The 25,806-nt window shown below is 40.5% G+C and overlaps 1 protein-coding gene across 1 annotated transcript; it reads right to left on the reverse strand.

The window, feature by feature from the left end:
- Positions 1-658: 658 nt before the first annotated feature.
- Positions 659-25,118, reverse strand: fyco1a (FYVE and coiled-coil domain autophagy adaptor 1a). The gene is made up of 18 exons (XM_023954549.2): positions 24,986-25,118; positions 23,123-23,240; positions 22,189-22,295; positions 21,853-21,978; positions 20,213-20,319; positions 18,439-18,582; positions 18,147-18,240; positions 15,615-18,065; positions 11,740-11,832; positions 9,782-9,900; positions 9,532-9,699; positions 8,574-8,726; positions 8,233-8,462; positions 6,435-6,585; positions 4,094-4,171; positions 3,786-3,996; positions 3,164-3,273; positions 659-1,984 (listed from the first exon to the last, which is right to left on the reverse strand). Exons 2-18 carry the CDS (start codon positions 23,172-23,174, stop codon positions 1,909-1,911), a joined length of 4,470 nt encoding a protein of 1,489 aa, XP_023810317.1. The 5' UTR covers positions 23,175-23,240; positions 24,986-25,118; the 3' UTR covers positions 659-1,908.
- Between the last annotated feature and the right edge of the window lie 688 nt (positions 25,119-25,806).

A 25,806-nucleotide genomic window follows, 5' to 3' on the forward strand; every position in this document is an offset into this window, starting at 1 on the left:
TACTTTTGATTGTTTTTAGTGTTATTTTTTGTAATTCTGTAAAAATACTTGTTGCATTTTTTGTTTGGATTGAACCTGAAAAAAGGCTTGTGCTCATCTGGTTGTTAATTCTCATTTAAAATCCATTTTAAACTTTAAATATTGTTATTCATCATCTTATACGTCTATCTTTATTTTTTGTTTTATCAGTTAGAAACATAATATTAAATATTAACATTATTAAATAATTTCAAAAGGAAGACTCGACAACACTTTATTTTGAAGGCCAACCTCCTTCCACGCAATCTCTGCGGCTTAATTGACTTGAACCATAAAATTCTGCCCATTGGAGCCACATTGCGTCGCCAAACACACGAAATTTGGTGCTAGGAGTCGTGAATTCGACTATTACAATAGGAAAGCAGGACTGGTTTCTTTTCTATACCCCTGTTTCAACATTTAAATATCTTGCTATCAAATATTCTGTGGTAAACTTCCTGAAAACGAACAACAATTCCATTCAAACTTCAGAAGTGCAAACAGAAACTTTGCATATTAGAATAAAATGTAAGCAATACATTAGAGAGTGCATTTTTCTGGCTCTTGACTGCTGAACATCCAGCCTGATAATAGCCAGTAAAAAAGCTCCAAAACAACAAAAAAACAGAAAATGCATGAATGCACAGGAAGACATTGTCTATTTTCTGTCACACAGAACTTACAAAGTTTATACTTGGCATCGATGTACAGGATGGAAAAGTTCGTCTCTTAATCCTTCCTGCCATACATGAAAACATGCAGTGGCTGCTGCAGGCATCATCACTCCCACACATATAAATGAGTAGTACCAAATATGACACAGGTATGTACTTGTCAGGTAATTTATAGTATGAAAAAGGGAAATTTTATTTTATTTGTCAGCTTAGAATAAAAATATCACATTTCATCCCTGAAAGCAGAATCGAAATTGTGAAACTCAGTTTAAAAATAAAAAGGAAACATCAATGATAACAAATGTGCGATTTTGTGCAAAATATCATGTTGATAATTATGTTGTAATTTCTTGTAGATTGCATAGGGTAAAACAAAACCACATACGAAAAAAACGAGATCTGCGCCATTTTCAGGCACTTTGAAAGTCGTGTAGCTCTTCATCTGAACAGTCAGTTGTAAATTAGGACAAAAACTTGGCTTTAATGACAAATATAAACTTGGTGTACGCCTTAAACCGTAATAAAGATGGCTCAAATGGGCAGGTTTCTACCCATTTTCCTTTCCCAGAGTAGTTGAACTTACTAATACTGCAGGAAAATTAGAAAAGCCACCCTGCAAACAAAGGTTTGCACATTATACAGATATTAATATTTGTGTTTCTACAATACTACTGTAGAAAACATAAATGCAGTTTTAGAAAAAAGCCCTATGAAAGTTGCATTTCTGCCCCCTTTTTTTTTTTTTTACTTTGGATGGCAAATTAAAAAACACTGATTGTGTTTTTAACCAACCACCAACTTCAGAAATGTCCTAAAATCTTTATATTCTCACACAGTCGACGTTTAACAAATTGTTTTTTTTCTAAAAAGCACACTGGTATTGTTCAGTGATTGTCAATGCCAGTTTTTGCAGCATACATGGAAAAAAGGAGGTCAAAGCAAATATAATCACAGAAATCGAACAAAAAATAAATTGCAAACTTTACTGAAATAATTAGTAAATGTAAGGAAAATCTTAAACAGAAGTTTACTTGGGAAACATTTCAAATCTAGCAGATCCAAACACAGACTCCTTTGACCTTCTGAGTATCAGACATAGAAAAAAATGTCCACTAACAAGAGGAGGAATCTGGATTGTTGCGATGTCAGACTCTCTTGTGCTGCAACACGGACATGTTGACCTCTGAGTGCGGTGGTGGAGGGAGGGGGGGTGGACTCAGGGACCGTCACTCCCATCATAGATCACAGGCTTCTCCATGTTCAGATGATAAAAAATTTTCTTGGCAACGAACCTGTTCAAAAATAAAAAAGGCTCTGATAAATAAATATGAAATATTGATGAACAATTTTAAAGCCTGAGTCACATCTGCCCTTGTTGGGGGTGGAAAATGGGGGGGGGGGGGGGGGTCCGGTGCAAGCAGGTGACCTGCAAGAAATTTTAAGGTGGTAGAGCTTGGAACGGAGCAAAACTGTTCATGTCCATTTTTTTCTGCGTTCATTCAGCGGGCGACAGATCGTAGTCATACAACACGTGAGAGGAAGTAAGGAGGAAGCAGGTGAGACGCAGGTGTTGTTGTACAGATTTTTTATTTTTATAACAGCAGGCAGACTGGCATTAAAAAAGACTCATAAAAACAAGTGGGGATGGTTTTGAGAATCTTCACTTAGATGCATTTCTAGTGCTGTCCGAATCTACAATTCCAAAATCGGGTGACCTAGAAATTTCCCACAAGTCTCTGCGAAAAACCAGTGTGCAACGATGCTCACTAGATTGGCCAATACAGACCACAATGCATTGCGCTTGAACAATTTTTGCCAAAGAAAATGTATTTAAATGTTTTTTTTTAATAAACCATCAAGGTTTTTATCTTCAGAAGACAGTGGACTTATAAATGATCGTTGCAAAACGCTCATCTCAATGACATTGTTACTTCGTGAAATCGATGACGTCGTATTTGCCGTTTAATAAAAAAAAAGTAGTGAACGTGGTGTCCGAATTCCTTTTAAAATCCAGGGCACTGGATAGTCCCGTACTATCTAGTTTTATAGTAGTTAGGGGTTAGGGTGGGAATTCGGACACAGATAATATTTTTTTTGACTCGGCTACACTGCATATCGGCGCATGCTACAACACCTGACTGACGCATCACTGCCACCAAGTGGTGGGAGGCTGCATTCAGATCCCGCGGCCCTCGCGGCCCACGGATTTAAAACAGATTTTTTTTTTGCGGCCCACTAGTTGGCGCTCACGGACCAAGACTGGGCGGCGGCCCCATGGCGTCCTACGAACATTTGCGCGTCACGTGCAGCATTCGTGTGTGATCAGTAAGGAGCCAGTACACACACCTACTAACGACTAGAGTGTAGCGTAAGGACAGCATCACCCGTACACCCCTACAAACATTTTACCATGCTATTTTTGTTTCAGCGGTAATGGGGGGAAGCGTGGACGGAGTTTGGGTCGTTCGTACCGTGAGAAGGAGTTGTCGAAGATGAGAGTGTAGAGGCCCGGGTGCCGCACTTTCAGTTGTCCCTGGACGGTTTCTTTATGAGAATTGCAGCGAGTCAGAGGAATGAGGACCTGAGAGCAACATCAAAACAACGACCTTATAAAAAATCCTTAAGAACAAATCACCCTCTGTGTGTGTGCGATGAGGTGAAACAGCAACATGATTATGATTATTATGATTATTCTTATTAACTTGGTTTTAAATTTAAATAAATGACACAACAGTAAAAGGAAGATGAAGGATGACAAACTATTCTAAACCTGAGATCTCCTTAGTGCAGGATGTGCAGACTCTTTATTGAGGTGAATTTTCTCACAAATTCATATTTAAGAAAAAAATGATCATAGTCTTTGCCAGGAGGCCCCACCGTTTTGTCTAATTCTAACTGAAGAATTGTCTTCTTTGAGCTTTCAAATCATTTGATCTATAATTTAAGAACTTTGCTTCTGACTAAAAAATGTGCAGACTTCAGTTGAGCTGATCTCAGGGGGCTGGCGGCAGGTTAAAAACGGTTCTTTGATGGTGTGAATGCAGTTCTTTGCATGCATAAACAGAAGTGTACGCCATCGGCCGCTCTCTCTACCTTTGACTGGTCCACCTGAGCCTCACAGGACTCCCGGTAGACCACACTGAAACAGATGCTCTTGGGCTCTGAGGAGAACATCCAGCTGATGGTCGACCCGCAGTCACTCACAGCAACTGTGATGACGCTGTAACAGCTGGATTTGATGAAAAGCTCCCTGGAACCGTCCCCAAACTGAGAAATGTCTTCGGTATTCAGAGGGACGGTCATCCTGAAATGACAGATTTAAATTCAGGGTGCGTGAGAGACTCATTAAATCAAGTAGAGAGGCTCATTAAATATGCATCTAAAACGGATCAAAGACTCACGTGACTTCTGCCGATTTAAGAAGGTTAATCTCAGAGTCCTGAACGGTGGGAGCGTGCTCTTCATCAGGGGTCACATCTCTGCAAAATCCAACACAAGGTAATCCACCGAGAGATCTTATGAAACCAAAAGACACGATGAAAGTGCTAAAGTGTGCCCTTCGCTTTGAGTCGCTGCAGAGTGCAGCATACTGATGCTCTTCTTTGAATGTCGCTAGGAAAATGAAATGAACCTATGTGTTTAGGAGGTTTTTTATCGCCAGTATGTCATGGTTTGTAACATCACATCTTCTCTGTGTAAATGCTGAGGCGACATCCAATTTATGCTGAGGTACTCAATGCTGAGGTACTCAAAGGTATGATTACCAATCAAAAAACGCTAAAGATCATTCTTCATCAGGAAGGAAACATGGGATGAGGAATAGGAGACCGTTCTCAAGAGATTTTTTCTTTTCCAGAGCGCAGCGTTGTGTTTACAGCGTTTTAAAAACACACTCAGGCTAAAGTTGTGAACACATAAAATGAGATCTTTTGATGCCGTTGTATGAAATATGCATAAATTATAGCTATGAGCTACGTTGTATGCCCCACAGGTGCTACCTGCCCCCACCACCACTTTTGATCCGCCCTCACTATATGCCCCTCACTCTCCCCCTTCTGCCCCTGCCTCCCTGGTCACAGTTTCACGTGACAAATTCGTTTAAAAAAACACTTTTCTCAGAATGGAAGCTTTTCCGTTGTTTTATCTCCATAGCAACCATTTTATGTTTTGGTCGCCTTGGGGTGACGAACAGGTCGATGTAATTTTTTGAAGAATCTGCAAAAGTAAACTTTAGGATTTCCTTAGCAACGTAGGTTTTTGTTAACGACTCACACATTCCTAATATGTTCATTTCGTATCTTATACAGTATTGTTCAGCTTGAGCTAAAGATTCATGCAATACATTTTTACAATATTCCGGTAGAAAAAAATATGCATTAATGGGGAACGCAACATTTTTGAACAAAATCTACAAATTTACTTCCAACAATTTTCTCCAAGAAGCTTTCCAATGATGCTCGGGGAGTTAGGAGGCGATCGATGGAAATCCCTAGCAGGAGTTTGAATAAGTAGAGGGCGCTATAGGCGATTTTTTTTTAAAATTAAGATCTCTTCCTCAACGAAGTTTCTTTTGTGGTTGTCGACTTAACCTTTTAGCATGTGTGTGACATTGCGTAAGGTTCGCTCTAACAAAAGCTGTCTCTTCCCACATTGTGTGAAAATGTGAAAATCGCCAAATTTCACACTTTGCCACTAAACGGCCACAAAGTTGTAGGTCCTGTGAGATTTTGGCCACATTCCTTTTAGTTATGGTTTCTCCCGCTGTGATGTCATCATTTCTTTGGGAGGTGGGGGGTCATTCACCCAACCAAAATTCCTTTTTATTGGGTAGTAGTAGGTGTGTGCAAATTCTGGGGACTTTTAGAGTTTGTGGGGGAGGCCAATTATTCGCTCAAAGGTGCAGAAAGAAGGAAGAATTGTGAAAACAATCTGGTCCTTCAGTCCAGGACGGCTGGTAAAAAAATAAAAAAATAAAAATAGCAAGAAACTGGAGGACTGACGCTCCTCAGAAACGTCCACGCCGTCAGAGGACATCATAGACGTGTGGGAAGTACTGAGAATTTGTTCCTATAGTCTGTTTTTATGAATCCACAGATGCACTATTAACCCAATTCATTAAGACTCAGGGATATTGTGTGTGTAAAAATGTGTTTTTGTTGTGTTTTGAGAGTGCTGTCATTTTTTAAAAAAGGAGAGGAACTTTTTAACCTGAGAAGTATTTTCATGTTTAACTCATGCAGAGAAAGAACTCATGTAAAATGGAAATGTGCTTCTGTTTTGAAATTAAATAAACAGTAAAAATGAGGAATTCAGGTTACTGTTAAATGACAAGTAATCGGTTGATAACAGCTAAATTTACATATTAATGAACGCGTATGTGTATATGTGCATGTGTACACATAGATACATAAATATATATGTACTTGGTGAAGTATTTTTGATTGTACATTTGAGGCATATTTGTCAGCTTGATGTTTACTTGTGTTTCTGTGTAAATTGTATCCTGTCCATTTTGGTTAATGTTGGTTTTTTGTTTAAAAGTAGTAAAAATTCTAAAAGCCAACTAGACTTCAACAACTTCATAAGAGGTTGTGGCAAAACACAGATTGGGACAAGTATATTGTTCTAGAAAAGATGGATCTTTTCCCTTCTTTCTCCTCCGGAGCAGAACAACGCAGACGTCTCCAGACTCTTAAACTGAGCAGGTCAACAATCCGCTCTGGCTTTCTTGGCGACACTCACTTCCCCGGGGCTCCCTGATGCCGCAGCTCTGTCTCTCCCTCCGAACCTCCTGTGGTCTGCGAGGCGGCGTCGCTGTCGTAGACGCCGTTCACCTCCTCCTCTGTGATGATGTCGAACAGCCCGTCATCGGATCTGTCGCTGGAGTCTGCAGCTGAGCAGCAGAAAAGGGTTATTTCATTTAAAAAAAGCAGAAAGTGTTGAATTGTTGAATTACATAATCTAATCTTAAAACAATATTTCTGATAAAACTTTTACTTCCCTTCCTATTAATTACCATAGATTATATTTTAACATAAGTAGAAAAAGTGAAATGAATTCTTTGTTTTGTGGTATTTGTTGTCTTTCGTTAAAATTCTTTGCTCCTGTATTGCAGTTCATTTAAAATGACTCCTCCAAAATTAGGCTGTAAACACACTAAAAAAAAAATCTATTTTATGTTATTTAAAAAGTATGAATTTGCACTTTTATCTGTGTACAAAATACAGATCTATCACAACGACATCATTCAAATTTGAGCTTTCTATTGATATCCCACATGAAATTGCTGTAAAAATGACATCTGAAAGTCAGAATTGAAATGGAATTTTATGATAAAGTAATAAATAACAGATGATGCTGACGTGTGTCAGTGTGACCTTTTTCTTATTAATGACTTTATGGCAGCATAAATGATTTTATTTTGACTATCGTTCCAGTGTTGAGGACTTCCACATCCACTGAAAGCTACTGCATTGTTTTAGAGAGAACAGCATGACATTATGAGAGGTATTAGCATTTCCCCAATCGGTGTGTATATAAGAGAGTAGGAGATTCTACATGACAAGATAAGGATTTAAATTTAAAAAAAGTGAAGCCCTCCAATTTAGTAGCTGATTTGTTAGTGGCACATCCACTTTTGATTTCTACTTTCTGTAAACTTTCTTCCCTTTTTTGAATTAACAGAAATGTACAAGTACAGAAAAGGTTCTACTACCTCATTAGGACCGGAAAGGGTTTTCATTTTTAATTATTGAAGCATTTACAGATGGCCAGCAGTGAGACTGGGGATTGGGACCGAAAATGGATTTTTATTAATTTATTTTATTTTCCAACGTGCCAATAACAACTCGGCAAGAAAACACGATTGAAAATAAAGAAATACATCTAGACAACATAACAAAAAAACAAAAGAATGAGAACATTTCTAACAAAATTTAGGGCGTGTTGCAGGTTTTACAACACATTCTCATAATTTAAACATTTCAAGAACTCATTGTGAACATGAAACACAATAATAATAAGTTGGTATTTGTACTGACGTATACAGATACCGTACAAAAACACCCATTTTGGTGCTTAATTTCTGTGTCTGTTTCAGACATTCCATAGGTGGGGCTGTGAGGGTGGGCGGAGCTTCAGTCAAAATGCCAAAGGTGAAATGAGCGGATGTTTGTCTGTGCTTCACGGCAAAATATTCTAGTTCAATGGCCTGATGGATCAGAGTGACGTGTTCATGTTGCGGGAAAAAAAGGCCGTCGTTGTGGCGATTAGCGGTGAAATACGTGTTTGCATGCAGCGCTACAGACTGTCAGAAAGACGGAAATCAAGCATCTTCGGCACATCCAAGCGCTCTCCTCCCTCACCTCCCCGTGCTGCTTTGTCAAATTTAAACCTTTTTGGAAAAAATTTGCATTTTTTTTATTTGTTGGAGAACTGTTTAGGCACCGGGACCATTTCAAACGTACCGGTTTTGCACTGGATAAAACCCAACCCATCCCAAAGGGAGACACTGGAGCAGAGTGTACAGCAAGCCTCTCACCTGTTACACTGGGCGTAGGTTTGCATGGAGCTGACTCTGGAACAGGCTGATGTCCAGCTACGGGTGGAGAGGACGCCTCATCAGAGGGACTCGGCTCCGCCTCAGTGGATTTCTCCACCACAGCACCACCTTGCGTGTAACAGTCTTTGCAGCAGCGCTCCTTCTTCCCGCTGTGCTTGGGCGTGACGTAGTAGTTGCTGCAGTAGTAGCAGAAGATGCGACCGCAAAGCCTGGAAGATAAAAAATGCATGTTGCAAATGGGGGGAAAGTGTTCGTCAAAAGTAGATGGGCGCCAAGACTTGACACGGAAAGGTGGAGAAGGATTTGAACTCGGAGCCCACCTGCAGTGATGTCTCCGCAACCACCAGGTGAACTGACCCTGACAGCCGAGGCAGTGTGTGGCCTCGTTATCCACCAGCCACCAGCGCTCCTCTGCTCGCAGTCTCTGCTCAAACTCCAAGGCGTCCGACTTCTGCCACAGAGCGTCTTTGTCCCTGAAGCATTTCCCCAGAAAGATTTCAGAGCCAGTCAGTGGGATTTTTGATGATTTATTAACATTTGGGCCTTTAGGAAGCTGGAAGGAGGATTTACTGTAAAAATTCAACACATCTGGAAACTGAGATAACCATGTGTCGGGTCAACTCATCTGTATTGCAAACTAGATAGAAAAACCTCCTTAAACAATCAAGATATTTGTCCAGGTTTTTAGTTGTTTTAACTTCTCTTTACTTTCCAAGCTTTTCCTTCAAATCAGCACAGTCGAGGATTTTGTTGTCTGCTTCAGAGCTAGGATCTAGAAATAAGTTGATTATTTTTTAAATGAGTCAAAGTCCTCCTGCTCCATCCAAACTCTTGACTAATTTTAAACTCTGTAATTTTTGGTTCAATTTTAAGGAGGATATTTTTGGCATTTGTTGGTATTAATTTGGAAACAAAAGTAACTGCTAGTTATAGATTTATGAAGATGGACCAGCTTGTGCAAAGATTTCCATTTTGTTCACATTTAAATAAATTACAAAAATGCAAACCATTTGCTTAGAACTAGCAAAAAAATACTTACTATTGGGCTGTAGAACATTCAATTTGAAGTAATTTGATCTAACAGTTAGCTTTTTACGCTTATTTTTCCCTTTTTGAATGCTTGTGTCCACAACGTCTCGTCTCTCACCATCTCATCATGTTGTTGAACATTTGTTTTCAAGTACAAACACTTCCAGCCACTCAGGCAACATCATCCAGAGAGAAAGCAGACGCGTTTCAATGAGAATTCCTCTGCCTAACGTGAAAGACGGATCATACTTTATCAGCTCTATCAGCCGCTCCTCTAGAATGGTCTTGGTTCTGCTCAGGTCATCGATCTCCGCCGTCATCTTTCGGTGCTGGCTCATCTTCTCAGCTTCCGCTGTCTTCAGTCTCTGCTTCAGTTCCTCGCACATGTCTCTCGCAGCAAAGTGAGCCTCTTCAGCGCTGAGGAGAGCAGAAAACACAAAACACTTCCTCTTTGCCTTTTTAGGAGAAACGTTCAAGCACCCGCGTTCAAAGGCTGCACCTGGTTACCGCACGTCTCAGCTGCACAATCTCGCTGACGTTCTCCCGCAAAGACGCTTCTGTCTTTGTGATGTGGGCGTCTTTCTCACCAAGAAGCTGCAAGTATTCTTCATTTACGCCCTTTAAAAAACAACAAAAGAAAAAAACATCCACAACAAAAAACACAACTTCAAGTCAGCAGTTTTCTTTTGAGGTTAATTAAATAAAATGATTGTTTGAATAATTTGATTTGACAGTAAATGGAACTGTGATTGTTCGCGTCGCAGCTTCTAGGGGACATGAAAACAAGGTTAAAAGTTTCTTTGGAATAAAACGACACTGCAAAGATTGACTCTTTAGACCCTCGTTTAAAAAAGTCTTACTTTCTGTCTTGCAAGAAAAATAATCATATCAAGAAGGTTTTTTGACAGCAAAATTTTCAAAGTTTAGGAAAACATGTTTTGGGACTAGAGTAGAATTTCTTTCTTAAAAAAAGAATTATTCTATTGGCAGATTTTTTGCCTATTTAAAAAAATAGTTTTTCAAATTTTAAGAAATTTTGATTTATCTGTAGGTCTGTTTTTGCAGTGAAATAAATCTCAAAAATATGAATAAAATCTAAAAGGATGAGATCTTGAAACCTTTTGACCTCAAAGCCAGTTCAGAACTTTACATATCTAAAGAACACAATGCTGAAAAAAAACAGAAACAATCTCTTCCACAAATTTTAAATCAAACATTTTGGACTACACTATAAAAGGTTTAGGGTTAGCAAATTATTTAATATGAGGTTAAATCTGTTTAACAAATTTTTTCAAGTACTTTTCATTTACTTGTGAGTCAAAACAACTTAAATAATTAGTTCAGCTTCATCAAAAACTGAGTTTAGATCAATTAAGTTCTATTGATGCTGATACAATAAAAATATGTTTTATTTGAATTAATAAAGAAATTCCCAAAACAACGCAATAAATAATGTGAACTTTGTTGGGGAAACGTAATGATAAATTTGATAAAACCACTTGCTAGCTTAACTCAACATATTAAGCAGTTAGTTTACTTAGTATTTAGTTGAGTATTTTTTTTGCAGTTTACATCGGCTTCTTAAACGCGGCTGTCGGTCGGAGTTAGAAACTGAAGCTACGTTCACACTGGGCTCAGAAACGCACATTCAAGCCATCATTTCCTATGACAAGTCTATGTCAGTGGTGTCAGAATCCAGGCCTCGAGGGCCGGTGTCCCACATGATTTCCAACCAACATTGAAGCTCCTCATTGGCTAAACCACACCTGATCCAGGTAACCAGCAGCAGATAAGGCAGGACTCCTAGAAAACCAGCAGCAGGCCGGCCCTCAAGGCATGGAGTTTGACGCCCCTGGTCTATGTCAAAGCATGTACAGTATATGTGCATTTCAGGCTTCCGCGTTCAAAACTCGCACTCCACTGTGAACACTGTGGGCTAAACGCGCTCAAGGATCCACACACCTGGTGTGAACGAAGCATTACACAAATCAAAACAGTCAAAAAAGTCATCTTAAACTACTTTGTTTGAAAACAACAGGCTACAAAAAATAACTTTACACTAAACGTGATCTTAATTAACTATTTAAGAACCATTACTTTATTAAAACAGTTTTAAAAAATGGGAAAATATATATATATATATAACATGCATACTTTTCTTTAATAAATAAGATTTTCATTTATTATCAATGACCTGTCAGGCTAATGTAGCAAAGAGTAAAGTGTATATGTGTAAAGTAGTTTAGAAAAACATATTCTGGGATGTTGTCCCAATGATTCCGGAAAAACATTTAAAGTTGTTACATCCTGAAAATGCAGAAACATTTTATTTTCATGACCGTGCAGATGAGTCATTTTACTGAGACTGCACCGTTTGACCCCCACCAACATTTCACACACAACATCTGCACCAGGAACATCCGTCCAATCAGATTCATGCTCCGAGATGAAACAGACCTCAAGCTGGGACACTTTGGAACGCAGACTCGACCCGCAGCTCAGCTCCTCCTGCAGCCGAGCTTTCGTTTTCTCCAACTGCTCACTCACACTCTGGAGAAACAGGAAGAGAACAAGGTCACGGCTAAATGCTGAAGCCTTCAAAAAGGGATTTATTTCTGACTGACATTTATTTGTTAAAACACATCATATAATTCCAGACCTTAACCTCCTTATTATCGCAGTAAGAAACTCAACGATGATAGTTTTAAAAGTTTGTCCGTTGCTTCTTCTGGGATGTGTGGACCGTTATTCACACTTACAGCAGGGACAGCAGCTTTTGCACATTAGGACCGTGTCAAGCAGCAACTACATACAATTTGCGCATATTGCACAGATGAAAATTGGTCATAAGTGAATATTTGTGGAAAAGGTGAGAGAAGTTTTGGCCTTTATGTGAAATTTTCTCAGATGTATCATGAATGAACCACGTTAAAACCAAAGAAGAAGAACGAATAAACCACGCAGAGAACACGTAAACCCTCGCTTCATTGAATTTGTTCACTTTGACGTTCAGAGCACTGAGCAGAAAACCCATAACGTCAGCAGCAGAGTCACAGCCCGCCATACTCTGCCCTCTCCAGAGACCCACCTTCCAGGCAGCCAGATGGGGGGAGTAGGAGACCCCCGCTCGGTACGGACTGCTGGAGGGGTGAAGAATCAACCGATTTATATACCTGTCAAACAATACGGCAATTGTGCATGAACCGTGTGTGATTATTGTGCTGTTAATAGGAAATTCATAGGTCATTCTTGTGTCAACTACATCACTTTAACGTGATGTGAGCTGTATACGTGATGTAAAAGTTACACATCAGTAGTGCATAGGTGAAAGGTCCATCATACATGCGTAGAATGGTCGTGGAAAGCCATAAATTGCATCTCATAAAAATCCGTTAAAAAAAACATTTACGTAATAATTGCGTACAAACTACTGCCTAATTTTGAACAGCTCAAAACCCAATACACGTAAAGACCGAAACTCTCAACGGACATCTGCGCACGTTGATGAACGCAAGAAACACAAATGAATTCGGCATTTCGCGCAAGAATCATAAAAAAAATGAAATTTCACCGGTGGAAAAAGTGCAAACTGTACGTAGCGTCAGCGTGACATGGACTCAAGGTACCGTTAAGACGCTCCTACAATAAGAAATGCTCAATAAGCACAGGTCTGAATTAAAGTTTAATTAAAGCATCATAGGAAACGACAGTGTTTGTTGCTAAGTTACCAACATCCATCAGCTTGTCTACCAGGGAAAACACTGGATAGTGTACACAGTCACTGGGAGAGCATCTATAGGCTGGTATGATGGAATATTGTGGGTTATCTAACCATATTACTGTCTTCAACTGCAAAACAGTAGCCATACATTTGTTATGTATAACACAGACAACAATGATACCAACAGACAGCCATCCAGCACAAACTAAAAAACTCTTCATACTTGGACCATCAGTCTGCACTGAAGGTTTTCAGAGTAAGAAAAAAAGGAAATGTGTGTGTGTGTGCGCGCAACACTTTCATATAACAGCGTGGAAGAACAGCCGCAGCCCTAAAAGCATGCATTTCTCTGCAGTAATTGGATTGACCTGAAGTAACCTTCTTCAGCAACGCAGGAAGATGAATCATTGACCCAAACAGAATGAGAGGGAAAACACACAGGAGAGCCCAGGAGTGTGCGGACTTTGGAATTACTCTGGACCTTCATCAGTCAGGAGTTCCTGTGGATTCACAGCAGGCTCCAAATCAACCCCCCAGCGCCCGTCCCAAAGAGGCTGAGCAAATGTGGCGTGTCATCAGCAATGCTCAGCAAGTTCAGAGGTGTCCTCGCCAATTCCATCAGCGCCGTGTGGCAGCTGCACGAAGGCCTGAAGCCAGGGCACGAGCTCCAGCGCAGCAGGGTTCCCCACCCTTCCTGACAGTTTTCATGCTAAGGTCAACGGGGGGCTTGCAACGTCATCAGGAATGACACAGTGAAGCTTCATTCTGCTTCGATTTTGCTGAAGCAACAGAAGTTTGACCTCTAGAAGACTGAGAATTGGCTTCTTGACTGCAATCAGATCTTTGTTTTCGTTCTATAATCCTGGAAGGTTTGAACTTCGAGAGTTTGAACGAGAGAGAAAAGTGTGAAAATATTCACATCTGTCTGAGAAAAGTGTATAAAGTGGACACAGAGAGATTTTACTGTCTTAAAAATAATAAGTGTAAAAAATAGAGGTGACTTCCGGTACTTTGTGCATTTTGTCTATCTTGGTTTATTATTAGAACACTATTCCCGCGTAGTCGCATACAGCCGTACCGGGGTTGACCAGTACAGGAGCTGTTGGGTTGTCCGGGTTCGTGGAGGGTCGTAGAGAGGAGCGGCTGCATCACAGCTGTGCCTTGCAGTTCCATTGACGCTTATAAGGCCACCTCGTGAAAATGGGACGTAACATTGTCGCGCGTGTGGCAAGTGTTTCGTAAACTATTCACACGACTAATGGAGGTTACACACACATATATGACGTACTAATGATGCTGTCGTAGAAATTTGCCGCACTCTAGGCGCGCCGTAGGTATATTTTTCCTCATCGGAATAATGCGTCAAGTCGTCAAACTGGGTCACAGAGAGACAGAAGTGACATTCTTCACTTCATTCAGACGCAGCTCCAGCAGTCGATGGTGAAGCTCACCGTACGGGGAGAGTCTCTGAATGATGTCATGAACCCAGACATGGAGACGCGATTACCGATGCTTTTGTAGAATTCTTTAAAATAAACAAACTTGATCTTTTAACATCATAATATTAATAATATTCCATTGTGTCCATTATTCATTCACTCTTCATTCATAATTGGTGATGGTAGAGGCGTGGCTGCCAGTTCGCGCCTACGGCCCCTCTGACCATCACCGGGATCATTCATGCACATTCATGCTGGTAGCCAGCAGCGTTAAGGGTCTTGCCCATCAGTGAGTGATGTTTATTGCTCACCATTGATATGGTAATTGCCCCCAAGTACCATTGTTAATTCCCCTCCGGGAATCGAACCCTGGATTCCTGCGTGGCAGCCTTCTACCTTACCAACCATCTGTGTCTTCTTCCATTGTAAATGAGACATGGAAATATACAGTCAATGCTTCTACACACCGATAAGACTAAAAACTTTGGACAGTAGCTCCATCTGCAGATGAACACATTTCGGGACAAGCGTCGAGCAGTAAATTTGATGCGTGTCCAAAGAGAGGCATTTGGGTAAACGCAGCATTAGGAAGGTGCGGGTACTGGTATTGACTGCACGCACGGGGGTGTGCAGGTGATGCATAGGTGCCCGTAGGACGCTTGTAGGGTGTCCACACAAACTACACGCCGAGTGTCTGATTTCCTCATTTCTAACAGCCAGGCTGCAGAAAGGAGCGCGCATGTATCACACGAACAGCACAAACGTGAAATAGCAGGCCACACCCCTTCCATTCATAGCGGGCTCAGGAGAATCTGTCAATCAAATGCTTCAAACGTTCAACACGAGACCACCTACTTTTTATGAGGCATCCGATTGGTCAGTTTATAACTTGAATAAGTTGTGCTACAGCAAAAATATCAAGAAAAAAAAGGATTAGCAAGAACATGTTTTTGTTCTTTTTCTCTATAACATTACATTTTTGGTTGAAAAGTGTGTTTTAATGTAAGCGATAATCTCTGGATTACTGGGAAAAGTAATCCAATACTATAATAAATAACTTTTGTAATGCATCCCTCCCATACGTATAATACAGACAAAAATTATTAATGATAGGTCTGAGATGAACTAACTGCGTCAGTACAGTCCTCACTTCCAGCTGGACTTTGACTCACCTTTATCTGGACCTGATAGCTCATGTTCTCCGAGCTCATTTGGAACCGGACAGCCGCCACCTCTTCCTGAGAACTTTCTTTGATGTTTTGTACTTGGTTTCTGGTCTTTTCCAGTCGTTCCTGTAGCTCCGCGACGGTGCCTGGAAGCATTTCCTTCTTCGCTAGCTCTTCTATTAAAGTTGTATTCTCCAGCTGCAGTTCCTCCGTGCACCTCCTCAGTTCCTCCACCTCCTTCTCCAGCTCCTCAGTCGCAGCAGCCTTGCTGGCCCATTGCCCTCTGACCTCCTCCTTCTCTGCGTTTAGCTTACAGACGCTCATCCCCAGCTCTGCCATCTCAGTGTTTGCTCTGTGAAGACTCTCGCGGGTCTCGCTGTTCTCCACTGCCAGTCTGTGGTTTTCCGCTTTCAGCGTGGAGAGCTGTTCTCGAAGGACAGCGGTAGACATGGTCAACTCGGCGCGAGCAGCTACTTCTCGATCGCGCTGCTCTATAAGCTCCTTTTCTGTCTTCTTTAACTCCATGAGCTCAGCGACGTGCTGCTGGTTCACTGCTTCAGTTTGGGATTTGAGCTGCTCGGTCAGAGACCTGAGCTCGTCTCTCTGGGCCTCTGTCACCTCCAGCTGGGCTTGGAATTTCAACTTTTCCTCTTCCGATCTCTGGACTTGCACCCTGAGCTCCAGGACCTCTGCCTGGAGTCTAGAGACCTCGGCCATGCTGACCTCCAGCTGCCTTTCTACCACGTTTAGCTTACCACTGACTGTTTGTTTATCCTTGGCATGAGCAGAATCCCTTTCCAGCTGCGATTTCTCCAACTCCCGATTTTCCGATGTGATTCTTTCAATCATCTCAGTCTGTTTTGCACATGTTGCCTCTGCACTGGTTTTTGCAATCTGAAGCTCCTTCTCCTTCCTCTGTAATTCTTCTAACGTGGACTGCATCTTCACCAAGTCCTTCTCTTTACTTTCTAATTGAGCCTGTGTGGCTTGAAGCTGTTCCTGAAGTTTGGCTTGAGATGCTCCTAAAGTCTCCTCCAACTCTTTGCTGTTCTTCCTAACATCCTGAAGGTCTGCCTGCAGACGCGCGAGAGCCGCTTGGATGGCGTCTTTCTCCTCTCGCAGGCTCTGATTTTCCTGCTCCAGACGCTTTACTGTTGCGTCTGACAGCTTCGCTGTCATTTCCGCTCGCTGCAGACTCTCATCCAGCGCGCGGTTGTCTTCACACAGCCGCTGCTCCTTTTCATCCACGGTCATCTTGGTATCTTCTAGTTGACCCCTGAGCTGTTTCTCAGAAGCCCTCAGAGCTGCAAGTTCAGCCTGTAGCGCTCGCATGTTTGCGGTCATTTCCTTCTGCAGCTCCTCGCTCTGACTCACTTTGGTCAGCAGCCTTTCCTGTGATTCTACCAGACTGTCACACTCCATCTTGAATTTTTCCTTGTTTGAGGTTTCTTCTTGGATCTTTTCTTTGTACTCAGCAAGTGTGGCGATCAGTTTCTCCCTGTCGGCGGTTAAGTTCAGGTGGCTGGTTTGTAGATGTTGTAGTGTCTCGCTGCTGGAGCTAAGGTCTGCGTCTTTCTTCTTAAGCTGTTCTCTAAGTGCAGCAATTTCCCCAAAGTTTTTCTGCGCGACTTCCATTTCTTCTCGTGCCTTCTTCTTCACTTCTTCCAACTTATCCTCTCTGTCTTCCAGAGAAGTCTGGAGATCCTGCAGCTGCCTCTGCATGTTTCCTGCCTCGTTTTCTTTCACGGTCAGTTCCCTCTGGAGCTTTTCGAGGTGATTGCATAGTTCCTCCATTTTTTTCTCAAATTGGGCGTTCTCTTTAGCAAATGCTTCGAGTTTTGCCTCAGCCTCCTTTGCCAGTTCATCTTTGACTCTGAGGTCCTCTTCCAGCTTTTTTCCCTGCATTTTTTTCTCATCCAACTCAGAGACGGCCTCCATCTTCCCTTTCTCTGTTTCTTTTAGTCTGTCCAACAACTCATGGATCTTCTGCGCCGAGTCGAAGTGAATGGCCGCCTGCAAACCCTTGTCATTCAGAATCCCGTCTAACTTGGCCATGAGCTCTACGCTTTTCCCTTCTGCAGCTGTCAGCTTCTCCTGAAGAAGGACACTCTGAGCTTCCGAGGCTTTTCCCTGAGTCTTCAGTTCCTGTACTTCTCGAGACAGACCTTCATTTGCCTCCTTCATGGCCTTGAGCTTTTCCTGATACTCCTCTTGGGCTGAAAGCGACACATCAAGTTGCCTTTGAAGCTCCTCGATGACACCCCTGAGCTCAGCATCTTCCTCGCCAAGCTGCTGCACCTTCTCCATCAGCTCTCGCTGCTTGAGTTCCGACTGGTCCAGCTCCAGGCGAAGGCTGTCGACAGTGCCGACATCCTCCATGCAGGCGGGCAGCGACTCATTCAGGTCATTCAACAGACTTTGTCCGTGGTCGAGGCTGGAGGGAAACTCTGATGCTTGCTGGAAGGTAAATGGAAAGAGAAGTGAGCTGTGCACACATTTGCTAGAACACTTTAAACTGCAGACGTAAAGGACAAGTACCTGTGAGTAGGTACTGGCAAGGCTGTTGATGCTCGAACTGCGACTGGGGGGTTTCCACGTGTGGCCAGGGGAATTTAAACTTCCCAGCGTCCTCCTGTAGAACATAACAAGGTCTGTTTTTACAAACCTTACCGGTGGAAGTTTTGTTTTTGTTTTATTGCTTAAAAATCGCTCAAGTCTGATTTTTTTTTCTTTTCAAAACAGTAAAGCAAAAGGAATTTGCTTTTTGCACTGAATAAGTCTCACACTAAGGCGGCATATCGATGCACCAGAGGGTCTGCCTCCAGGTTACCTTGCAAATGTTGGCCAGGATGCATCCAGGTCATGACCTCTGGGTGCAACATCAAACAGAACCTGGTTGAGGTCATACAGGTGGCTGATTATGTCGGCGCTGAGGTCAGGCTTCATGAAGGGACTCTTTGCGTTGTACCAGTCGCTGTGAGAAGACAAGTGGCGGTTTGGTCACAAAGAAACAAGAAACGTCTCTGCATTTCGAATCATCTGCTGATGTTTAAACGGCCCTGATGAGGAGACGTCACTAAACATAACCTAGCTTATCTCATTTAACCAGATATCAATGTATTAGCCACATTTTTATTTGTTTATGAGCTTTTTTTTAAATAAAAACTAGTGATTAAAACAGAACAAATCTGAACCTCTGCCTGCCCCTTTTGTAAACATGCTATTATTATTACTATTATCTTTATAGCTTGTACCATATAGATTGCATTTTAAATATCAAAATGTTTGAAACAAATTTCGCTAGAAATAAATAATAAATTCTTACATTAAAAGCTTGTAGAAAATCTGTTTCTTAGACTAAAAAACAGCCTTAAGCAGTATATGATTCAATAGAGTTTTGAAACTAAACTTGTTTCTACTCTATAATATCCCACAAACATTGAGGTCAGAGACGTTTACGGAGCTGCAATGCCTGTTATTAAGGGATTTGCAAACATTTTTATTACAGTACACAGACGCATTTTAGGAGTCATCAAATGCTGAGTTTGCAAATAGAGCAACGTCTGTTTAGCAGAATGTAGAAGTTAAACAACTATCAGGTATTAACCAACAGTGTAATCAGAACGTCTCATGTGTTGCAGGTTGCCTAGTCACTTCCACACAACGTAACTGTAGTTTTATAAACAGAGTACGACTCAGGAGGGATTCAAATGTGGGCTTTGTCTGCAGACAGTTGACGTGTTAATATTTGATAGTAAAAAGAGAGAAAAGGATGAAAAATATTCAAATTGAAAGAAAACACCAGGTTTAAAATCGCATTTTTGATAAAAGTAAATCTACTGCAACAGGGGGATCTCATTAGACATAGGGTGTATTTTATTTTGTAAAGGATCTAATATGCTGCTGTCAAAAGTATAAGAAGTTAAAATTATTGTATTAAGAACAATAAAACACTGTTATAATTCCATTATTGTCAATATTTGATGGTCTCATTTTTGGCACAATGGCCACAGAAACATGAATGAAGTATATTTTTAAAAACATTGAGATGGACGAAGCTGATTTGCTGTGGAGACCAAATGGCTGTTTTAGCTGTAAAAGCACGCAGATTGCTAATCTACACGTTCAAGCTGCACATTTCAAAATAATAGCGCTGCCTCACATATTGATTCAATCATTGATCTAATTGATTGCTATCAGCTACACTGAAAAAACCCCTGCAGGAGTGGATGTTGACCCACTTTTAAAATACAGCACAGATAGTAAGTTTTGTTTATTGTGTTTCAAAGCTCTTCCTCTGTAAGTCAGGAAGATAAAATCAAACACACATGTAGGGGTTTTCATGAAAACAATTGTCCTTTCACTCTTTTAAAGACTTTTAGGAACTTCATGGTCAGAATTTGCAGAACTTGGGCTTCATCTTTAAATGCCAAAGTGACAATAACTAGAGAAATAACTCTTGATTTTAATTGTAGAGAAGTGAAGTGACAAAAAAAAAAAAAAAAACCAGGAACAAAACAAATTGTTATCAACAACTAGGCAGACTACTACCTCACTTTCAATGTTGGAGGAGATCTGACCTTAAAGCCACGCATGAACTTTACCTGGTGACTCTCTGGTTTAGCAGGCACTGCTGCAGCGTGTCGGCCAATCGCTGATGCACGAGGGAGTAGCGAATGAACGCCCGGCCTTTCCCCAGCGATGTTTTCAGCTACAACATCAAACACAGTTACACAGTTTAATGCACTTTAGTTCAGGTATTGCATATACGTGATAACGCAATGTGTAAAAAAGATAACAAATGTTTCAAATAATGCACGGCAAAGCAACTTTTCTAAAAAATAAAAACAATAACTGAGCAAAATGATCGTAAAACAGTAAAACACTTTGTACATTAAATATTCACACTTGGCTGAATTCATGGCTTTTATCTGAGTCCTGCTTCTTTTTTCATCTGCCTTTATCGTTGCTGCTTCCCAATGGTGGATCACACCTGAGCCAGGTAACCAGTAGTAGGCGGGACAGGGATATATCTTTAAAAACATGTGGACTTTTGGCCACTAGAGCGGTGGTCCTGAAGCCCCCGGGCAACGGGCCAGAACCAGTCCATGGGACAGTCGGTGCAGAGCCGCCAAGAAAAAAACAACACGGCCTGCCGTTTTTTACTCCATTTTATTTCCAATCCGATTCTGAAGGAAGTTTTATTTTGGATTCCATCCACCACATCTGATTTATTCATGTGGAGTCGCTGGGTCACGTGTCAAAAATCCATCCGCTACTTTCTTAAAGCGGCTGCGACAACCGCTAAATAGAAACCACTAAGCTAGCCAAGTATTTGGAAAGGTTCTTTTGGCAGTAAAAACCCAGAGAGGAGACAGAAGAAGAGTCGTTGACTTCAAAATAAAAGAAACCTGCATTTAACAGAAAAACACCAGGATTCCAAACATGGATTTATTGTGACAGTTGTTCCCACAGACTATAATGATGATGCAGAATATCCTACTGTCTAATGTTACTATGATGCTGCTAATAAAGTTGTTCAAACTGTGGATTCATGTTTATTTTAGAAAACACCAAATTTAGTGACCGTTTTTGTGAATTTATCCGTCGTACCTTCAAAGTCGGACGAGGCTGATTTTATAAGCTTCTCATTTTGACAAATAAGGGTTAAAACCTACATCACATTTGAATGGTTCCTGCATGAAATCTGGTGAACAAATACAGTTTAAAGCAGCTGCAGATATTTTACAAAGGATGAAGTTAAACTTTACTTTCAGCCGGTCCGTGAAAATATTATCGGAGACCACTGCTCTGGAGAAGCTGAATTTGACACTCCTGGTCTGAACTCGTATATTCAATTCAATTTAATTCAATTTTATTTGTATAGCCCAAAATCACAACAACAGTCGTCTCGATGGGCTTCGAAGTAAAACATGAACTCAAAAGGATCATGAATACAAAGAGTTCAATAGGAAAATACTAAAATGAACTAACAAACCGACAAAGCTATTCTGGCATCCCTGCCCTTAGACCCCCCCCTTCCCGGTAAGGAAAAACTCCTAAAAAAACGGATTCCGGAAAAAACGAAGAAACCTCAGGGGTGCCAACATGAAAGAGGGATCCTTATATATATATATGATAAGGATTCCGATTCATAACCTTTTCCGACACTCATGGGGTTACGTAGGTGACCCAAACGTACTCAGTCGCATATTCACGCTGCACTGATAAAAAAAATTCCCACCTCGCTGATGGATCTGACAAATCGGATTCCGTCATTGGCTCCTTTGACTTTGGCCAGACAGTCATTGAAATAATCCCAGTAGTCCTTCTTTGTACCCAGAAATGTGGTTTTTACCTTCAGATCAAACTGAAAGACAAAGACAGGCGTGGAGAGAGAATCTGTTGAATGTCAGACATTTGCCAAAGGATGGAAAATGGCACGAGTTACACCAGAAGATTTACAACAATCTCCAGAAAGATCAGTTATGCGTTTTGTTTATATACAATGCTTATGGTACATGCATTGTTTAAAATGAGGGTTCTTATTTCAAGTGGTTCAACACAGCAAAACTCTCACCTGAAGCAGGTATTCCAGTCTGTAGGAGAATTTGTGCAGGTTGGTGCTGTCATCTGTGATTGGTTCCTCGCTCTCCTTGTATTCTTCTGAAAGTTCTTCCACAGCCTCTGAAATAAAATAAAAAATAAAAAACAACTTAAAGAATGAAGATAATAAATGAAAGCAGAAGCTTCTCTTTCCAAAGCTGAGATGAGTCGCATGAACCAAAGAAAAGCTCTAAAAGGCCGAAGCTGGAACCAGCAGGTGATGCTCGATAACGAACGGCTTCACTGGAAACACATAGAGATTCAGTAGTTTTACTGATGCCGCCAGTGAACTGAGCTGCAAAGGAGAAAACAGCTGTTGATGTTGGTGACAGTGACAAACATAACTGATTTGAATTTTCCTCTCCGCTGAAAAAGCTGTTTTTGGTGTTTCTAACATGTTCTTGTTCCTTTTTCTGACGATAAATAAACAAAATTAAATTTAAAACTGCATTTCTGAGTATTTATTCATCGAAATTGTCGTGGATTACTAATAGACCTTAAAATGCATTTTGAAATAGAGGGAATTTCGAATGAACTCCTGCCGCTCTGCAGAAACTGTGTCTGAAAAAACGTCACAGGCTAAAAACTGCATTATTGCAATTAAAAAAGTACGGAGAACACATTGAAAATAGATTATAGGATGATCGGAGTGGGACTTCTAGGTTTAGAAGAAGTACACTTGCCTCGTCTCCCGCTAAAAACTGAAAGAACAAGTGATGGCTGCTGCACACGCTTTGTTCTACTGCATGCTAACAGACGTCACACCACTATGTCTACTGGAGGAGTTGTAAGAGCTAGACTGTTTCAGATGTTACATTAAAATCCCCTAACTTTTCATTTTCTATACGTTCAATAACTTCAACGTCCTCGCAGACACCCAGAGGGAAGCGGGCTTTAAGCCGACGTACCGTACAGATCTCTGATGATCCTCTGGAGCTGGCTCTCCCCAGCTGCAGCCATGGCTCCAACGGTCTGTCCCTGACATCCAGGGGGCTACATCCACTCCGCCGAATCAGATCATCGGCCCTGAAACATGAGTGAGGCACGAAGGAAGCAAACATGAGGGCATCAGACAGTTTTGAGAAGTTCACAGCACTGAAGCACACTGCAGGCGACGACATGAAGTCAGAAAAACGGACAGAAAACATTCAAACCACTAAAAGAGAAAGAATTCGATTAAAAAGTTGGTCCAAGTACAGAGAATAAAATCTTTATGGACTTTTGTCCCAATAAGAGTGAATTCTTACACCGCTTCTTTCTTTGACATCTAAATATTTACATAGCTGCTATAATCCGGTTCTTGTGCTATCCCAGGCAGACGAGAAATCCTGTCCAACGTTGCCATGGGAGGGATAACACGTCAACGTAAGGGTGGGTCATCTCGACCCCACAAGATAGCTCCTCTATTTGGAGTTATAGATTGTTTTGTTTTCGATCTCCAAATCGGCACTCGGAATGAAAAAGTATTAATAACTTTTCTTTTTTTTTCGGTTTAAAAAAAAACAAGAGGATGTAACAACGTCCCGTAAACAAACATGAAATATATTTTGACAGGAGACAAAAACAGCAAAAAATACCCAAACAGAAAAAAGGAAAAGGAGTCAGATCTTAACTGAGCTTCCATCCTACATTCATTCAGTAGCTCATTTATTAATCGTCTCATTCGGGAATATGCCTACAGTCCTACACAATATGTTTGTATTGAGTTTTTCATTTGGTTCTCCATTAAACAATCTCAAACTTAAAATTGTAAATACTTTTTTTTCCACTCCACCTTTTATTGAAGACATCTACCTCCATACGAAGGGAAGGGGTTCGTTTTTCAATTACGTTTATTTTTTTTAGTTTTTTTGTTGGAGATTTGTTTTATTTTGCCAGTTTACAGCAAAGATATTTCTTTCAGTTACTAATAATATATAAGAAAAGCACTTTTCTTTGTTCCCTCTCTAAAATGTCATTAGGTTTTTACCTAAAGTATAAATAACTGTAAACATACGTTAAGAACCACATTATGGCAGCTATGTTTAAAAAATAAATAAAACATATTAGCGTTAGGATTATAAAATTGCTTCTTTCAATTAATTAAACTCTATTTGACCATAATTACATTTAATGTATTTAATATGACGTGTGTGTATTGAACCTAAATATGTCTTTTTATGATTAGGAGCACTTATAATCTAAGGAAAACAGCAGAATGTTATTTTTCATTTTCTACTCCATTTTTTAATTAATATCTGGAATAGATTTGTACTATTTTTATTTTCTATGTTTCCTTTGTTTTTTTGATTGCTTGCTACCAGCAGGTTGTGTTGAACAATAATTGAAGAGCAGAAAAGTTTGTGAACAGAACATTTCCACCCAAATAAAAGCAAAAATAAATGGTAAAATAAGATATAACCGATGTCAAATATTTTGATTTTATTTCATTTACTTACAAAAAACAACATTTGTTGTAACGTTTAGCTCGAGGCTAAATATAGAAGGGAACGTAAGTTGTCTTTAGACCAATAAATCATCTCCAGCCGTGACTATTTTTCGATTTATAAGGGAGTAAAGTTACTTTATCGAATACAAGATGCAAATTTTTAGCGTCTTTGGTTTTTTTTAAGAAAACGCACAACAGCTTGATATTTCATAATATTCTGAACAGATATTTTATATATAACTGAATCACCAACATAACACGATCATCTGACACTCTAATGTCTTTTTAAGTAGATTCGAAAGAAAAGAGTGACTTAAAAACCATTAAAAAAGTGTTGACTTACTTTCAGAATTCAGCCAAATCCAAAACATTTAACTCCCAGTAGGAAACAGATCAGACAAACTTGTTGAAAGTAGTTTGACTGACAGGAGAAAGTCTACTGTCAAAGCGCTATTCCAAACAAGGACCAATGAGCGAGAGGCAGAGGGGCGGGGCATCAGAGCTGCCAAGTTTGGTTGGCGGAGCAGCACAAACAGTGGGATCATATGACAGATGACAGCTGGAAGAGAATCCCGCATTTCTTTGTTTTGTTGAAAGCAGAATAACTCACGGAGGAAAATTTCAAACAAATGTTGTGCGGTCATTCTTAATTTATAAATATAAATCAGTTTATGTCTTTGTTTAAGAAAAATATTGTATACTTTATAGAGGAATTTTCCAGCTACAGAACGCCTCAAAGTGCTTTACATTAAAAACGAATACACACAAACACACAGACACACACATATACACATTGTTCATAACAAGCAGTCCAGAAGATCACATTAAACACGAAGAATTGTTCAAACTACTTAAAATCTGAGCTAAAAAGATGAGATGGATTTGAGTGAGGGCTTCACCACTGTGGGGGGTTTTAGGAAAAACTCATCTTTCAGCAGACCTGTTCCTGAGGACCTGAGGGCTAAAAATATTTCCAATAAAAATAAAGATGTAATTCCCTGTAGACTTTTATTGACCAATAAACCATCTTAAAATTGATCCTGACACTGACTGGGAGCCAGTGCAGACATTTCAGGATTGATGTCATGTGTTCCTTCTTTCTGGTCGTGGCGAAAAGGTGTTCAGCTGAGTGTGAGAAATGTGAGATATAGTGTTTGGCTGCTC

The sequence above is a fragment of the Oryzias latipes genome, chromosome 4, assembly GCF_053564925.1.
Source record: "Oryzias latipes strain Hd-rR chromosome 4, Olatipes_Hd-rR_3.1".
Classification (NCBI taxonomy): Eukaryota; Metazoa; Chordata; class Actinopteri; order Beloniformes; family Adrianichthyidae; genus Oryzias; species Oryzias latipes.